We start from the raw sequence: 13,769 nt of genomic DNA, 5'->3' as shown, positions 1-13,769 counted from the left end.
GGGAGGAAGCCATATCATTAATCTCAGTAGTCACCCCTGTTTTGACAGTGATTCATACGCTGAGCAGCCACAACTTTGAAACTGGTCTGGTGGTTTTGGTCCTGCTGGTTCTGAACCTGTGACCTGATGAGCCTGTTGTAAACAGGGAGTGAGCAGGGTGTCCCTCACTATCTTTCCAGCCCTCTGCCTGGCTCCTGTCCGAGGCCCGTGAGACAACTGGCTGTTCACGTATTGTGATGAGGATGTTGCTTAGCCACGTATCACCCACAAAGACCAGACCAGGCACCATCACCCCATAGCAATGACACTCCTTGATGGCAGCAGTCATCCCCAGCTGAATGCACAAACAGTTTAGGAAAAATTGGGGACAAGGGACGCTTACACAACATTAGGATCATAGGTGGTCACAATGTTACGCCTGATCGGTGTATAGCATGTGATTTCTGCAGGGGTTGTTGTGTTCTTCTTCTGGTTTTCAGCTTCCTGTATGCTGGGCAGTGATTCGAGGAGAGCTGAATGAGTGCAGTTTAAAGGGCCTTTGTAGAGGAGCCGGTTGTGCTCCTCCCCTTTTCCTTTTCTTTTCTTTTTTCTTTCTATGACTAACAACGCGGCTAAATTATCCAGGGTGCCTCACCTGTATTGTATTTCTAATTTATTTGGTTAGAAAGTGTGTCGACTACTTGTTTGGTTTGTTGTCGTGGCCATGCTCACCAGCTTGAAACTTAATTCTAATGGCAAATAAGATGACACTATACTGCAAGTTCCCTGAGCGCTGGTTCTTTTCAGAGACAGGAGAGGGGGTGAGTCATCTTTGAGGTTACGTTCTGGTTTCCTGTAGGCTGGTTGTACCACCATTGCATTAAAGGTCCCCGTACAGTGGCAGTCACATCAACCAAAGGCTCCTGCCACTGCACGTTTTATCATCCTACGACACTTTGCCTTGTTTTTCAGGCCCACAAGCATTGTTTCTGAAACAGAGATAAGAACACTTGAGCATGCATTTGGATAGTCTTGGAATCAATCAGATCAACACATGGCTTAATCAGTGTTAAATGTTAGTCATTTAAAGCTGTTTCACTGTCATTATCCTTTAGAGCAGAAGCAACAGCTGAGTCTAAACATCCCCCTTCGAGTTTTTACCATCTTTAAGAATTTCACTGCCTGTATCGCCCTTTTTACCAGCTAAAACATCTTTCATTTACATGCAGCCGTTCAATGATCTATAACGTCTGCAAACATATACCACACTCATAAGACTCTCAAACATGTCGACACTGACAGATTTTTCTTTTATCTATCAACAAAATGTCCAATGTCCACCCTACAGGAATCACTTAAGAACATTGTGTGTGAGCTGTAAAAGTTGGGTTAACGGTTTGTTTGTGCAGTTTCCATGGAGAGAAGAAATGTATTTATGGATTACATCAGAAGAAATTCTCATGTTCTTGCACTACACTGTGACCTATACTACATTTATGTCCAGATTTCTTTTAGGCATTTCATTCACATGTGGAGCTTTGTCTTCATATACTGTGACCCCAGTTCATCAGACCTGTTGACAGCCTTTGAAATCCAAAGTTTCTTCTTGATAACCTCAAGGGTTCCACAGAAGACAGTGAAGCATTCACTCAAGATCCCCATCTTCTACTCATTAACCCCCCAGGTTGAGGATTAACTGCTCACCTATCAGAAATGTAAATGTTTAGAGAAGATTAGCTGTCACCTAGCAAAAACCGCCAAGTTTTCGCTCACTTGAATCACGTTGCAAACCTTCGCTGTTTTATTTTAGTCAGGTTAAACGTGAAACAAATCGTCCTGTTGACTCAACTGAGCAAATCCATGCCCAACCTAGTGCCTCAAACCAAGTGTGAATTTAGTGATGAGTGTGCAGGATTTTACATTAGTTGCTTCATTTAAGTGGACGATCGTATTCCACAAATAATAAAAGTCTAATATAATAAAAAAACGCCTCATGTAACCCAGTCTGACACAGTTAGCGTATTGTTTGTTAGCCTAATGGGATAATTGCCTAAGACATTTTTTGATTTACTGTCATAAAATTGATAAAAATACTAATAGCCTCGCTAAAAACTGTTTTTATTTCTCGTTTTCCGAGGACGTTCAAATATGACTTATTCAGTTATGCTATTAAGCTAATGAAATTTTCCTCCGCTTGGCTGCAGTAAATGCATGAGGAGAAAACATCAGGGGACATGACAAGTTTTGGAGAGAAACATGACGATAGTAAAACAGAACTGGTCTGTGGCTTTTTTTTAGTTTATTTTGGAGATCTTCAAATAGTCAAAAATTGCTCGATGTCTCAACAGTCAAGAGGCTTAGGTCAACAACCAAACGTGTATAAATATAAATGATGTGGGTCCATTGTGCCCATTGTCTCCAAGTGAATAAATTCACTCTTGTTGATAAAGTCAGAGAAAAATGTTTTCTTCTGTTTCAACACTCTGCAGAAACACATCCTGATTGATGTTTTTATGACATTACCGCATGTATCTCATTAGACCAAATCAACGTTTGGGTTGGAATCAGTAACCAGAGAGATTTAAGTCAGGCTGAAGAAATATTGTCCATGTAAATGTAATCAGTGTCCATGCAGCCTGGCCTAATCTATTAATAATGTCTCAGTTACTGGTTGCAGGTCTTTGCTTATCAAGCAAGCGTATCAGCTGATAACCTAGCATGTGGTAATTAGCTATACAGAGGTGATTTCAGGTTAGTTTCTGACACCAGGGAAATTTATAGATACACCTCACACCCCCTACCCTTTGTTTGCTTGTTTCTTTCTCCAAGTCATCCAAGTGTGCTGTTGTAGTAGTTCGTCATTAGGATTATCTAAACTGAGCACTGAAAAGACTGAGCTGTTTCCAGACAACAATGAAGCAGAAAGGTGAAGCTTTTCAGAGAGAAAAAGGGACAATATGTAATATAATAACAGTAATAACACAAAATAATGCAACAAAAAACAAAAAGTGTCCAGATGTTGAGGCAACATCGACGAGAAGAACACAGAATTGGCAGATGTCAATTTTCCCTTTTTTAGTCGCTGGTGCTGCAGCTACATCTAGTGGTAGTAATGAGACATGCAGGTGGGGTGTCAGAGCTCAGGGAAAGTGACGCTACTATGTTTTTGTCTGCCTCCACAGATCAAACGCTGTAGTATAGTTAGTAATTTCGGCTTTGATTTGACGCTTGTTTCTATTAATTTCATGGACTATCCTTGAGTATGTCTCTTCACTTGGCTTAGGGTACATCTGTTTGGGACTTTCTGATCTACTGTAGGACATACAGCCCTAGGAAGTCCCATAAGAAAAGCTTACAAGTGGATTTAAGATTCTTTTTGTTGACATCATAAGCTCAATGACCCCAGGGATGGACGAGGGGATGGATGGAGTAACAGTGAAACATCAAAGAGAGGGAGAGAAGTTAAATATGATCTGAAATATTAATGTTTGCATTGGGAAATCATTTTCCAGGTTAAGTAAGACATGCATGTTGTCTAAAAACAAAAACAAAACAAAACAAAACAAACAAACAAAAAAAAACACGTCCCATAAAAGTATAAATCCCACTTCTCAGCTTTGTGTCACTTCTTAAATTGTCAATCATGCGCTCACTGCTTCCCCATGTGGCAACTATTGCAACTACAGTTGACACCATCAGTGTTTTCTCCCCCCTCTGGCCCTAGGGGGCAGTATTGAGCACTTTAAATTTTGGCCTACCTCAAGAAGCCCTTTCAGCAGGCAATTAATTTGCCACAGTTTGATGTATGCCTCATTGGAAGGCTATAATTTCTGTATTCTGTATAAAGTATTCAACAATGAGGAGTAACTGTTTGGTTTGGCAAATGCACGTCTCATGAGCTGCCCGAACGCTGATAGAGAGCCGCTCACCTTACCGCTTAGCTTCTCAATAGAAACCATGTGAGTCTCCCACAGAACCAGTGTGGCCAGTCTCAAGGCACCGCTTTGATGTCGGGGCTGAACTCTTACCTCCATAAGTAATAAATCCGCCGTGAGACTGTATTCCAGAGAAATCACATTTTAAATCCACGAGCAAATATTTTTTTTTTTCCAGTATCTGTTGGAGACGCCGAGATTCACGCAAGAACGAAAACATCTCTCGAAAGCAGCATCTGGTTTCTCTGGGCCCATAGAAGGAGCTGGATCTGCGTCTGATGGGGTTAAAAATAAATTTTGGTTCCTGCGTTAGCCTCAGATTATTTTAGCTCTGGCTCTGCAGTGCTCTGAGACAAAGCCTTGAGATCTTCGGGCTTTAGCCAGGATATAATCCCACAGAGATTGTCCAGGAGTCAGAGAGTTTTGAGAAGGCTCACGGAATAATGAATTCCTCCTTTGGATTTCCAATAATTGGTTAATGGCCAGCAGACTCAATCAAGTCGGCAAATCAACTCCATTCTAATTTTTTTCTTTCTTTCTCGGGAGCGGAGGGAATGATTGGGGATAATCGTATTTGCCGTTACCAAACAGGCTTCCTGACGAGGGGCTTTGTGCGTAATTGCCACTTGCTGCTGCCGCCAACAATAATAAAATCTTGTTAAAAATATTTCAGGCCCACGTAGAATAATATTAGTGTGTGCTTGATGCTCAAGTTGTCTCACTGAGGACAGGAGCGCATCACAGATCTCTACTTGCAATCATCAAAAGAAGCTGCACAAAGACTCAAGTGGTCTTCCTCCTAACTCAAACGGGGAGAATTTATTTGCTTAAAAGAGAAAAAAAAGAAAAAATCAGTTGATGAGCTGCAAGCTATTTGGCAGATGTTGGCTAGCGGTTCCCAAAGTAGAGCCTGGGCCCCTACAGGTGGCCGCAAAATTAATTTTGGGGTGGCGGAGTGAAAAGTGGGACAGGAAGCGGTGGTTTTACTGTGAGGCAACACTGGTTTGATTTTCGTATTAAAACCGTGGCGTTTATCTAGCTGTGAGTGACTGTTGAAGACTGTCCATGATATGGCTCTGAATATAATCCAGTCAAGCTGTGTGTCCATGGAGTCGTTTTAGGCGATTTCAGACGGTCTGCACGGATCGCTCTCACAGGGTCTCATAACGAGGCAGCTCTCTAAAAATGCTTTCACAATAAGTAACATCTATTTTCCTGTGATCAGTCTGAATGCACTGGCCGTGCTCTGATCCTCACGGAGGAAGAAATGGCGAGGAACACGCCTGGAGACAGGTGCACAGATCAAATGTGGCTTAAGGCATTTAGCATGGCTGATGATGAAGTGGCATATCACCAGTGAATGCCTCTGCCTCTGACTGTATGAGACTCTGGAGCTGATGTGGCACCAGCGCGCCGGGTCTCACTGAGAGAGCCACTGATCATTTTGTATTGGGCTAAAACACTGACAACAAACTTTGTCCCTGAAAATAGAAACTGGCATCGAAAGCAAAACTTAAACTGAGCAATCTAATACTGACGTAGAGAATTTTGCATTCAAACAAAAGTCGTGATGGGCATTCGAATGAGTTAATAAATGATTAAAATAAAATAATTGAAAAATGTATCTTAAAATCTTACGTTCAGCTCTTGTTCATTTTTTTTGTGTGTTATTCAGTGCTGGTCCTCACATCTTTTTACCATGTTCTTCTTTTTCCAGTGATATATATATATATATATATTTTAAGGTGTGCATTGTTTTGGTGTCACTGGTTTTCAGCTTTCTGCTCTGGATTCTGCACCTCAGATGTGATATGATGAACCGAGCCAGATGAGTGTGAGGAGTCAATTTCATTCATACTTACACCCATCAGGCGTAACATTATGACCGCCTTCCTAACATTGTGCAGGTCTCCCTTGTGCCTCCAAAACAGATGTGACTCATCAGAGGATGGACATGAGGGTGTCCTGTGGTGTCTGGCAACAGGATGTTGTTAGTGGGAGAGGGGGCTTTGGGTCCTATGGGTTGAGGGGAGGGGCCTCTGTGGATCAGGCTTGTTCCATGTTTTTCATATTTTTTTTTTTTTTGCGTGACAAGTGTTTTTGTGTGTGTCTGTGTCAGGCTGGGCATGTCTGCTAACATCAAAGAGTGTCATTCCTATGGGGTGGGGGAGCCTGGTCTGGTCTAGGTGGGTGGTATGTTTCCAAATAAAATCCAAATGAATGCCAGGTCCAAATGTTTCCCAGCAGAACACCGAACTGTTGCAAGATGGCCAAAGTTATTCACTTCTCCCGCCTCCCGGTTTTAATGTTGTGGCTGATCGGTGCAAGCTACAGTTTATAAGGACAAAGGCTGCTGCGTGTAGGAAAATAACCACAACATTTCAGCGTGTCCAGAAATATGTCAGTTAAAATTCATTTTATTTGTCACCTCGTTCACACGTAATAAACATGAAATACAGAAACGACAGATGAAGAGTGAAGTGTTGATTTCTGAGGCAGAGGAAAGAAATGGAAATGCACGCGTCAGCGATGACACACAGTGGGCGGCCGAGTCGGTTTTCACACCTTTGCTTTAAGTCCACCTCTGAAATCTCAGTGCTGCGATAAGAATGGAAGCCGAGCATCGAGCGCCGAAGGAGAGCTTAAGCTGCGTCACTGACATGTTCGGATTCTGCCTTTCAATCAAATGTTTCAGTTCAAAACTTTTATCTGAAAAATCTGATATCAGTTCGTGAGGCGAGCGCTCACATTATTGTTCCACAGTCTAAATCTGACACCAACACAGCCCGTGAGAAGAAGGTTTGTGTGTGTTGAACTCTTAATAAATAAATTATATTTTTAGTTTTTTTCCCCTAAACTTTTTACTCTCACATTCCTTTCATCATAAATATTGAATGTTGGGGAGAAATACATGATTGGAAAAGGTTTTCAGGGGCCTCAAGGCAAAACTCCAGGGTGAAGTGAGTCTGCGACAGAAGGTCACAGGCGTGTTTTCAGCCTCGTCTCTGGGGCTTTTAGCTGCTCCCCTGCAGGTGCAGCCTTAGCTTCGCCCAACCAGAGTAAGGACCATTTAACTTGTGGCTTCTGAGCTCTGCTTCACACTACGTACTGTATGAGGTTTTCTTAAGTTGCTGCTGTGTCTATAAACTGCTCTGAATTGTGCGTTCGTGTTTAAAGGTATCTTTTGTCCCCTGTCTAAAGGATTTTCACGCACAGAAGCGTTTACGGGTTTAGGAACGTAATAAACCGTTCTCATTCACAGACACTAATCACCATTTTGGTTACATTTGTTTTTGTTTTTTTAGAAACGTGTACAACAGCGTCCATCCAGAGGTTGCATGTATGTACTTTCAGTGCTTTGGAACAAAATCTTTTATTCAATTTGAGAAAAGTAAAAACATCGCTGACGCTTCTTGCAGGAAGATGATGACGCTGATGTCTGAACAAAAAAAAAGAAAAAAAAAACCTTAACACTGACAACTGAAGCTTCCAGGCTCATGTAAAATTCAGTACAACAGATTTAAAACTGACAACGCAAACAAAAAGTCTGGTTCTGTCCTCAGTCTTTGGCTTCACGGCTGAATAAAGGGCGGAAGCCTTGAACATTTCATCCAGCGGTTTCACAGCATGGAGACGATGAAGGCAGTTAAAAGCTGGCAAAAGGCAAGTAAACACGGCGCGGTACGATAAATGAAACTTTAATAAGAGCTGACACACAGTATGTTTGTTAGAGCTGGCGGCTGGCTCTGTTATACCTTGTTTTGAGTTATGTTTAAGCTACGGCCCATCTCAGATGTGAAAAAGCACCTTGTGTCTCACATTTTTGAAGGTTTTCCGTGGATTAGTTCTTCTACTGCTGATAACTTGATTTGTCCAACCTCGCGACCCGGACGCTGGACCAATGTTACAAACAGTTCTTTTTTACGTTTTACGTCCAGAGTACACCTGGAATGTATGCAGTCTGACTATAAGCGATACTTGTCCCGGCACGCTTCACTCTGTCCAAATGAGTCAGAGCCGACCATCTGCACAGTTCACACCATCTAAATATAAAGTCAGACAAGGATGACGTCCAGGTGTGCCAGCGTCATCATAAATGGATCGGGCAGGTGAGCTCGCAGCAGACTGCTGAGATCACAGAGGCCAAGAGGTCCGACTCGGACGTCGGATCACGGCCTCGCGGTTGGGGAGGTTATCCTCATAGCGGCCCCAGAGAGTCCTGGGACTCCTGCTCGTTGGCCAGAATCGTCCGTCCGTTGTCGCTGTAGCTCCGGTTCGGGAGGAAGGACAATCTGAAAGAGGGAGACAGAGACATCTTTTTTTTTTCATTATTATACACCCCACACTGGAACTAAATGATCTCTTATGTATGCATTTTACGCATTCTGCTGCAGGCAGAGACAGAAAGGGCCACTCTAAATCTTTGAAAGGCCTTACTGATTATTTTTTATAAGCATATAAACTTCAAGCATATCACTGATTTGATTACTTGTTTTTGTTCCCTGTTCGACAAAAGCCCCCTTTAGAGTGGACGTCCAACTGAGAGAAGCAAGAAACTGTATCCGCTAATGTCCCGTGCGCTCTTTAATATAACATAACCTACTAAATAAATGACCTAAATTTAAATTTATAGCAATAAAAGGCAGCACAAACCAGACACTCAAATAAAACTGATGTCAATGAAAGACATGCTGTCTTCTGTGGTACAGTCAGTGGGGGCAGAAGAGGAAGAAGAAATCGGAAAAAGAGCGGCTGGGAACCGCCGTCGACGTTCCTCTCATTGTGGGTGACGAAGAGTACGGTGAAACGAGGAAGAGTCCAGGAGAATTTGACTCATTTATTTTTACAGTGGTGGTTTATTTGGAGTGCAAATCTAATTTTAAACAGAAAAATGCTTATCACAGCAAAACCGAGAATATTTAGTGTGTGCTCTGGACGGTTTTAGTCTATTTATGATCAGATGGGCTGAGCTCAAGGAAACGGTAGCAGCATTTATTTGTTTATAACCCCACTGGATGATGAAGTTTTACAGCCGCGACAGTTTTACTGTTTCCAAGTACAACAGGATAACACATGTACGTGAAGTTACAGATACCGTAGTATATCAGGTGTTTACTGTAGATACTGACATGTGTTAGTTTAGCAGCACATGCTACAAGTGTCACTATGAATATACTCTACAGCAGGGGGTCACACTCATTTTAGTTCAGGGGCCACATATGGTCCAAGAGGGCCGCACCAGTAAATTAAGAGCATAATAACCCATAAATAACTACAACACCCTTTGTTTCAGTACGAGCAAAAATGTTTACATTTAAAGAACTATCCTTTAAGAAAACATTTTATGAACAACCTGAAATATATTAAGACAAATAACAGTGTGACCCCTCATGGAAAAATTAGGAATAAGAAGATACCGATATTGAGAAATTGCAATGATTGTCTTGTAATTTTCGCACCTTGCAAATACATCCCAGAGGCTAGACTGGACCCTCTGGACGGCCGGTTTTGGCCCCCAGGCCTTATGTTTGACACCACTGCTCTAAAGTTCACTCACAAAATCAGCTACAATCGGTTCATAGGCCACCCTGTGGGAAGAGCCTCTGCTCCATCATGACCAGGACTGAGAGGCTGAAAAGGAGCTTCCTCCCCTGAGACATACGGGCTGCGAGCACTCCCATACATTCACAACCAGTGTTGCCAGATTGGGCGGTTTCACAGACATTGCGGTGGTTTTGCAGGTAAAAGTAGAGCTGGTCACGTGAACAAAATTGGGCTGGTTTGGGATCATTTTAATGTTTTTTTTTTCTTTACTTTTTACTACTGATTTAAATCAAACCGAAGGACATTTAAAGTACTCCTTCTGTAGCCACTAAGTCACTCAACTCAGACTGCTACAGGCAGCATTGCCTGCAAAAGTGTGTGTGTGTGTGTGTGTGTGTGTATAAAGCTCTGGGAGTTCATGTTGCCCTGCACCGTTAATCACAACGCCACCGTATTAGCAGGAAAGCACTATTTTCTAACGACTATTCACTAATTAACCTGGTGCAACAGCACAGCAACAGCACCAGGTTAATTAGGAATGCCAGAATAATTCTTAACAAGCCCAACCACTAACAGTCGTTTTATAGGGTTCCCAAAGATCCTGCAAGACGGCAGATGTCGTAAACTGCAATAAAACGCTTGTTACATTATGCTGCAGTTATGACAGCGTGACATTGACGAAGAGACGCTATTTATAGCCGACAAACTCCAAAACTGGATGTACATCATGAAGCCTGACTGTGTCCTCTTTAATGCTTTCAGTGACCCTGGAGTAGGACGAAGGAAAGTTAATGAGGTAGTTCTATACATCCGGATACTGCAGGTTGGGGACATTGTCCCCGCCAGCTGTTTTAATGCTGTTTTAAAACACACCTGGGGCTCGATAAGAGTCGGTGATGGGTAATCTGTCGAGTTTTACCTTGAACCGGTCATTTTCTATCAGTTTAAAATGCAGTAAACTCTGACGGCCTGAAATCAGCGCTGGTGCCGTTCATTTTTCCTTAGATTTTCCTGCCAATGTGGCAGCGTCAACAGTCATGTGGTTGCACATGGTAGCTCTATGGACTCTGAATGTATTCTGTGCAAAGAGGAAGATGCCTATTGTAATGGATGTGTTCACATTGCAAGCGGAGCTTGGCACAGTTGTCCATGTTGCCTCTTTCAAAGGGCAGAGATCCACTAGTAGCTGGACCTAAGTAGCTGTGGCTGTTGTGGTTTGTTGCTCAGGGGTTTATTTTTCTGATGGACTACACTAGTATAACCAGTCTGGTCAGTTGAAGTACCAACCAAAATATCAATCTAATATTTTCAGCATTTTTTTTTTTTTACAACTTTTGGACTGAAAACCATTAGGTTCAAGGTTCATCTGACAACCCTTATTACAGGTAGGAGCCTCATCATCACATCACCACAAATACTTTTTCATTTTACACCAGATACTTGCATATATCATTATTTTTTGACAGACTTTCCTGTTTCTCAGTCACCCTGCAGTTATACAACCATTCATAGTCTTAGTCCGAAACCTTTTATTCCATTTAACTGTATAAACTTGTAAACACTCTATTGCATCTAAGGTCAGACTTCTTGTATTCTCATTCAGTCCTGCATCATAGTTACCATGTTGTTATACCATACATAGTCTTTCCACGGATTTGTAGAAACATAAAATACCTCCACTTACAGCTGGATAGTCCTTCAACCAATCAGAGCCATGACATGGAGTACTAGATCATGTCCCTAAAGCCCGCCCAAACGATTTCATTGGCCTGGCAGATCTTTGCTGGGGCATAGTTAGTTCCCAGTGTATCTGACACAACAAAAATTATTGGCAGGGAAGTTTGTTTGGCTGCCAGGTTAACATTTCATTGCTGCTTTATGTGTACATTGTACCTGTGATAAATAAAACCCTCAACCTTGAATCGAAACCGATTGCAAATCTGCCACCGTTTACATCTTTCTTTCTCTAACGACCCCTGCTTGGAGCTTTTTTATGTTTTATGGTATCAAACTGACATCCAAGAACTACCAATAACAAAGGCCAACTTTGACCAGTCTATGGTACATACATTATGGAAGGAAATAACTGTTCTGGGAAACTCAAAGAGGTACTATTAGCTGGGGGGCCAGGAATGGTGACAGACAGATCTGGCTTCTTCTGAATCAATCTGAGGTGTTAGATGTCATGTTGATTCAACATACTGAATTGGCTAAAAAGTGGTGTGAATAATGAGGGACACATAAATTAAACTAAGCCCAGCCGCCGTTCGCTCGGTGTGTCACTATCCTTAGATTTAACCAAAATGATGATAACTGTGAGCACACGGTTTATTGCTGTGATAAATCATACAAAGTAGTCCTGTCCTCAAACTGATCCCACATCTGTCATGCAAAGTAAATAATTTAATAAAACCCAAATGGACAGTATGAGAAAAGACAACACACAAAGCTCCAAATGAGGACTGCTTTCCTTAGTGGCATTTGTAAATATGTGTTTTTCCCTTCGCAACGACAATATGTTAGTTATTTATCGAGACCTCTGAATTTACTAATAGAAAACATTCTCAGAGAAGCCACACACAAATAGAAACAGTCGTAAATAATATTGGATAATAAACCGGTCAAGCTTTAAAGTCTCTCAGACGGAAGGGCGTCTGCACACAATCTGAAAGCAGTTTGTCTGAGAACAGAGTGGATATGATTAGCGGTTATTAGCTCTAACCTGAACGAAGGGTGTTCAGTGTCTCTGGAGCTCAGATAAGAAGTCTACAAGTAAATTAACGTCTTTTAGATTAACATGTTCTATTTGTTTGGTCCCATTAACTATTGTAGACGTAGCTCACAGACAGAGTGTTGATGAGACTGTTATTATGATTGCGATTACAATCAGAGCAACAAGTCAGACATAATATTTTGGCAATCGCGCACGTTTAAAATCGCTAAAAGTACTGAGGATCAAATTCCACATAGCTGCTATAAACGAATAAATAAATCTTTACACCAGTTTGAAAAACTCCAAACTTAAAGAGTTTAAAGGTCTCACTCTGGCTGCTTCATTAGTCTGCCCCCTATTAGATCATCCACTATGATGGCCACACACACACACACACACAGTCCCATGTGGAGGCATGTCCCGAGTGAGGTGGAGACGAGAGAAAAAGATAAACAGAAATGTTCCGTAACTTCTGCTCCTCTGCTTTGTGTGTTTTCTGTACAGTGAGTTTGTTTACTATCCAAACATGGCTCTGTCTCTGTCAGTCATGGGTGAGATTCCTATCCACTCACCATCCAGGACAGGGACCAGGAAGTACATTAAGTAAGTAAAACTTTATTTACATAGCAGCCATGTGTGCTTTACAGCAATGGAATAAAAAGCAACAATCTACACCACATACAATACAAATAACATTAAAATAAATAAAGTACGGTGAACTGGTGACCAGCTATAGGCGACTGAAAGCCTGACTGAAAAGGACCTCACTGTTGAGGCGCATAGTTGATTCCAGCCAATAGCATTTGCCTCATGTTTTCCACCTCCCTCCAACCCAATCAGCTTCACTGTATCTTCACCCCACGCAGATAAACGCATTAAAAGTGTGAGTGCTTAATGAAACTGAATCTCAACTTTAGTCCTGGTCAAGAAAACCAAGCTACAAATGTGAACGCAGCCTTAATTTAAGACATGGCACAAGGTTGAGAGGAAAATATCAATCTCACTTGATATTGATTATTTATTTGTGACCTGTACGGCGGCTGTGGCCGAGTGGTTTGAGGAACTGATTTGGGAACTTTGGAAACTTAAGGTCCAAGCCGCGAAAGCTCAAACTGACAACAAGGCATTCGAGACAGCCCACTGCTAAATAATCTGAGTGTGTATACGAACAGAGGGGTTAAGAATATCCCCACGAGGGATAAACGGAGGAAATAAAAAATAAATAATCAGACATACAGAGCGTTACATGACATGACTTCGTACATAAACACAGACACGTTCTTGCTCTGGATTTCAAACAAAAACAACTTACTGCAGCGAGTAGGTTATTTATTGTTAAGTGGGCTGTTTAACAGGGTCAGTCCACATTAATAAACATAATCGCAATTAGGCCAAAATTAACCATAATGCTGTTTTTAATGTGTGGGTCACCTGGATTAAAAAAAAAAAAAAAGAAAAAGAAAGAGGAGGGAAAAGAAAACAATGTAGAATATGAGCAGCTACAGAAAAATCTGTGTACGTAACTAAACCCTCTCCTCCCAGAACTCTGAACCTGGAAGGCATTATGTCAAATAGGGATAAAGAAAACCATGTTAATG

At 41.8% G+C, this 13,769-nt stretch overlaps 1 protein-coding gene across 2 annotated transcripts in view; it reads right to left on the bottom strand.

Moving 5' to 3' along the window:
- Positions 1–6,771: 6,771 nt before the first annotated feature.
- The window catches only part of si:dkey-247m21.3 (5-hydroxytryptamine receptor 4), a 47,531-nt gene continuing 40,533 nt past the window's right edge, over positions 6,772–13,769 (bottom strand). The window contains exon 7 of one of the 2 annotated variants that reach the window (XM_047569000.1): positions 6,772–8,229. In XM_047569000.1, coding sequence (XP_047424956.1) covers positions 8,049–8,229 — 181 coding nt within the window. In that variant the 3' untranslated portion in view covers positions 6,772–8,048. The remainder of the gene's footprint in view (positions 8,230–13,769) is intronic. The other variant, XM_047569001.1, reaches the window with a different exon arrangement.

The sequence above is a fragment of the Mugil cephalus genome, chromosome 19 (assembly GCF_022458985.1).
Source record: "Mugil cephalus isolate CIBA_MC_2020 chromosome 19, CIBA_Mcephalus_1.1, whole genome shotgun sequence".
Taxonomy (NCBI): domain Eukaryota; kingdom Metazoa; phylum Chordata; class Actinopteri; order Mugiliformes; family Mugilidae; genus Mugil; species Mugil cephalus.
Note: the sequence above shows the minus strand (reverse complement) of the source record. Positions and strands in the feature narration are given on the sequence as shown.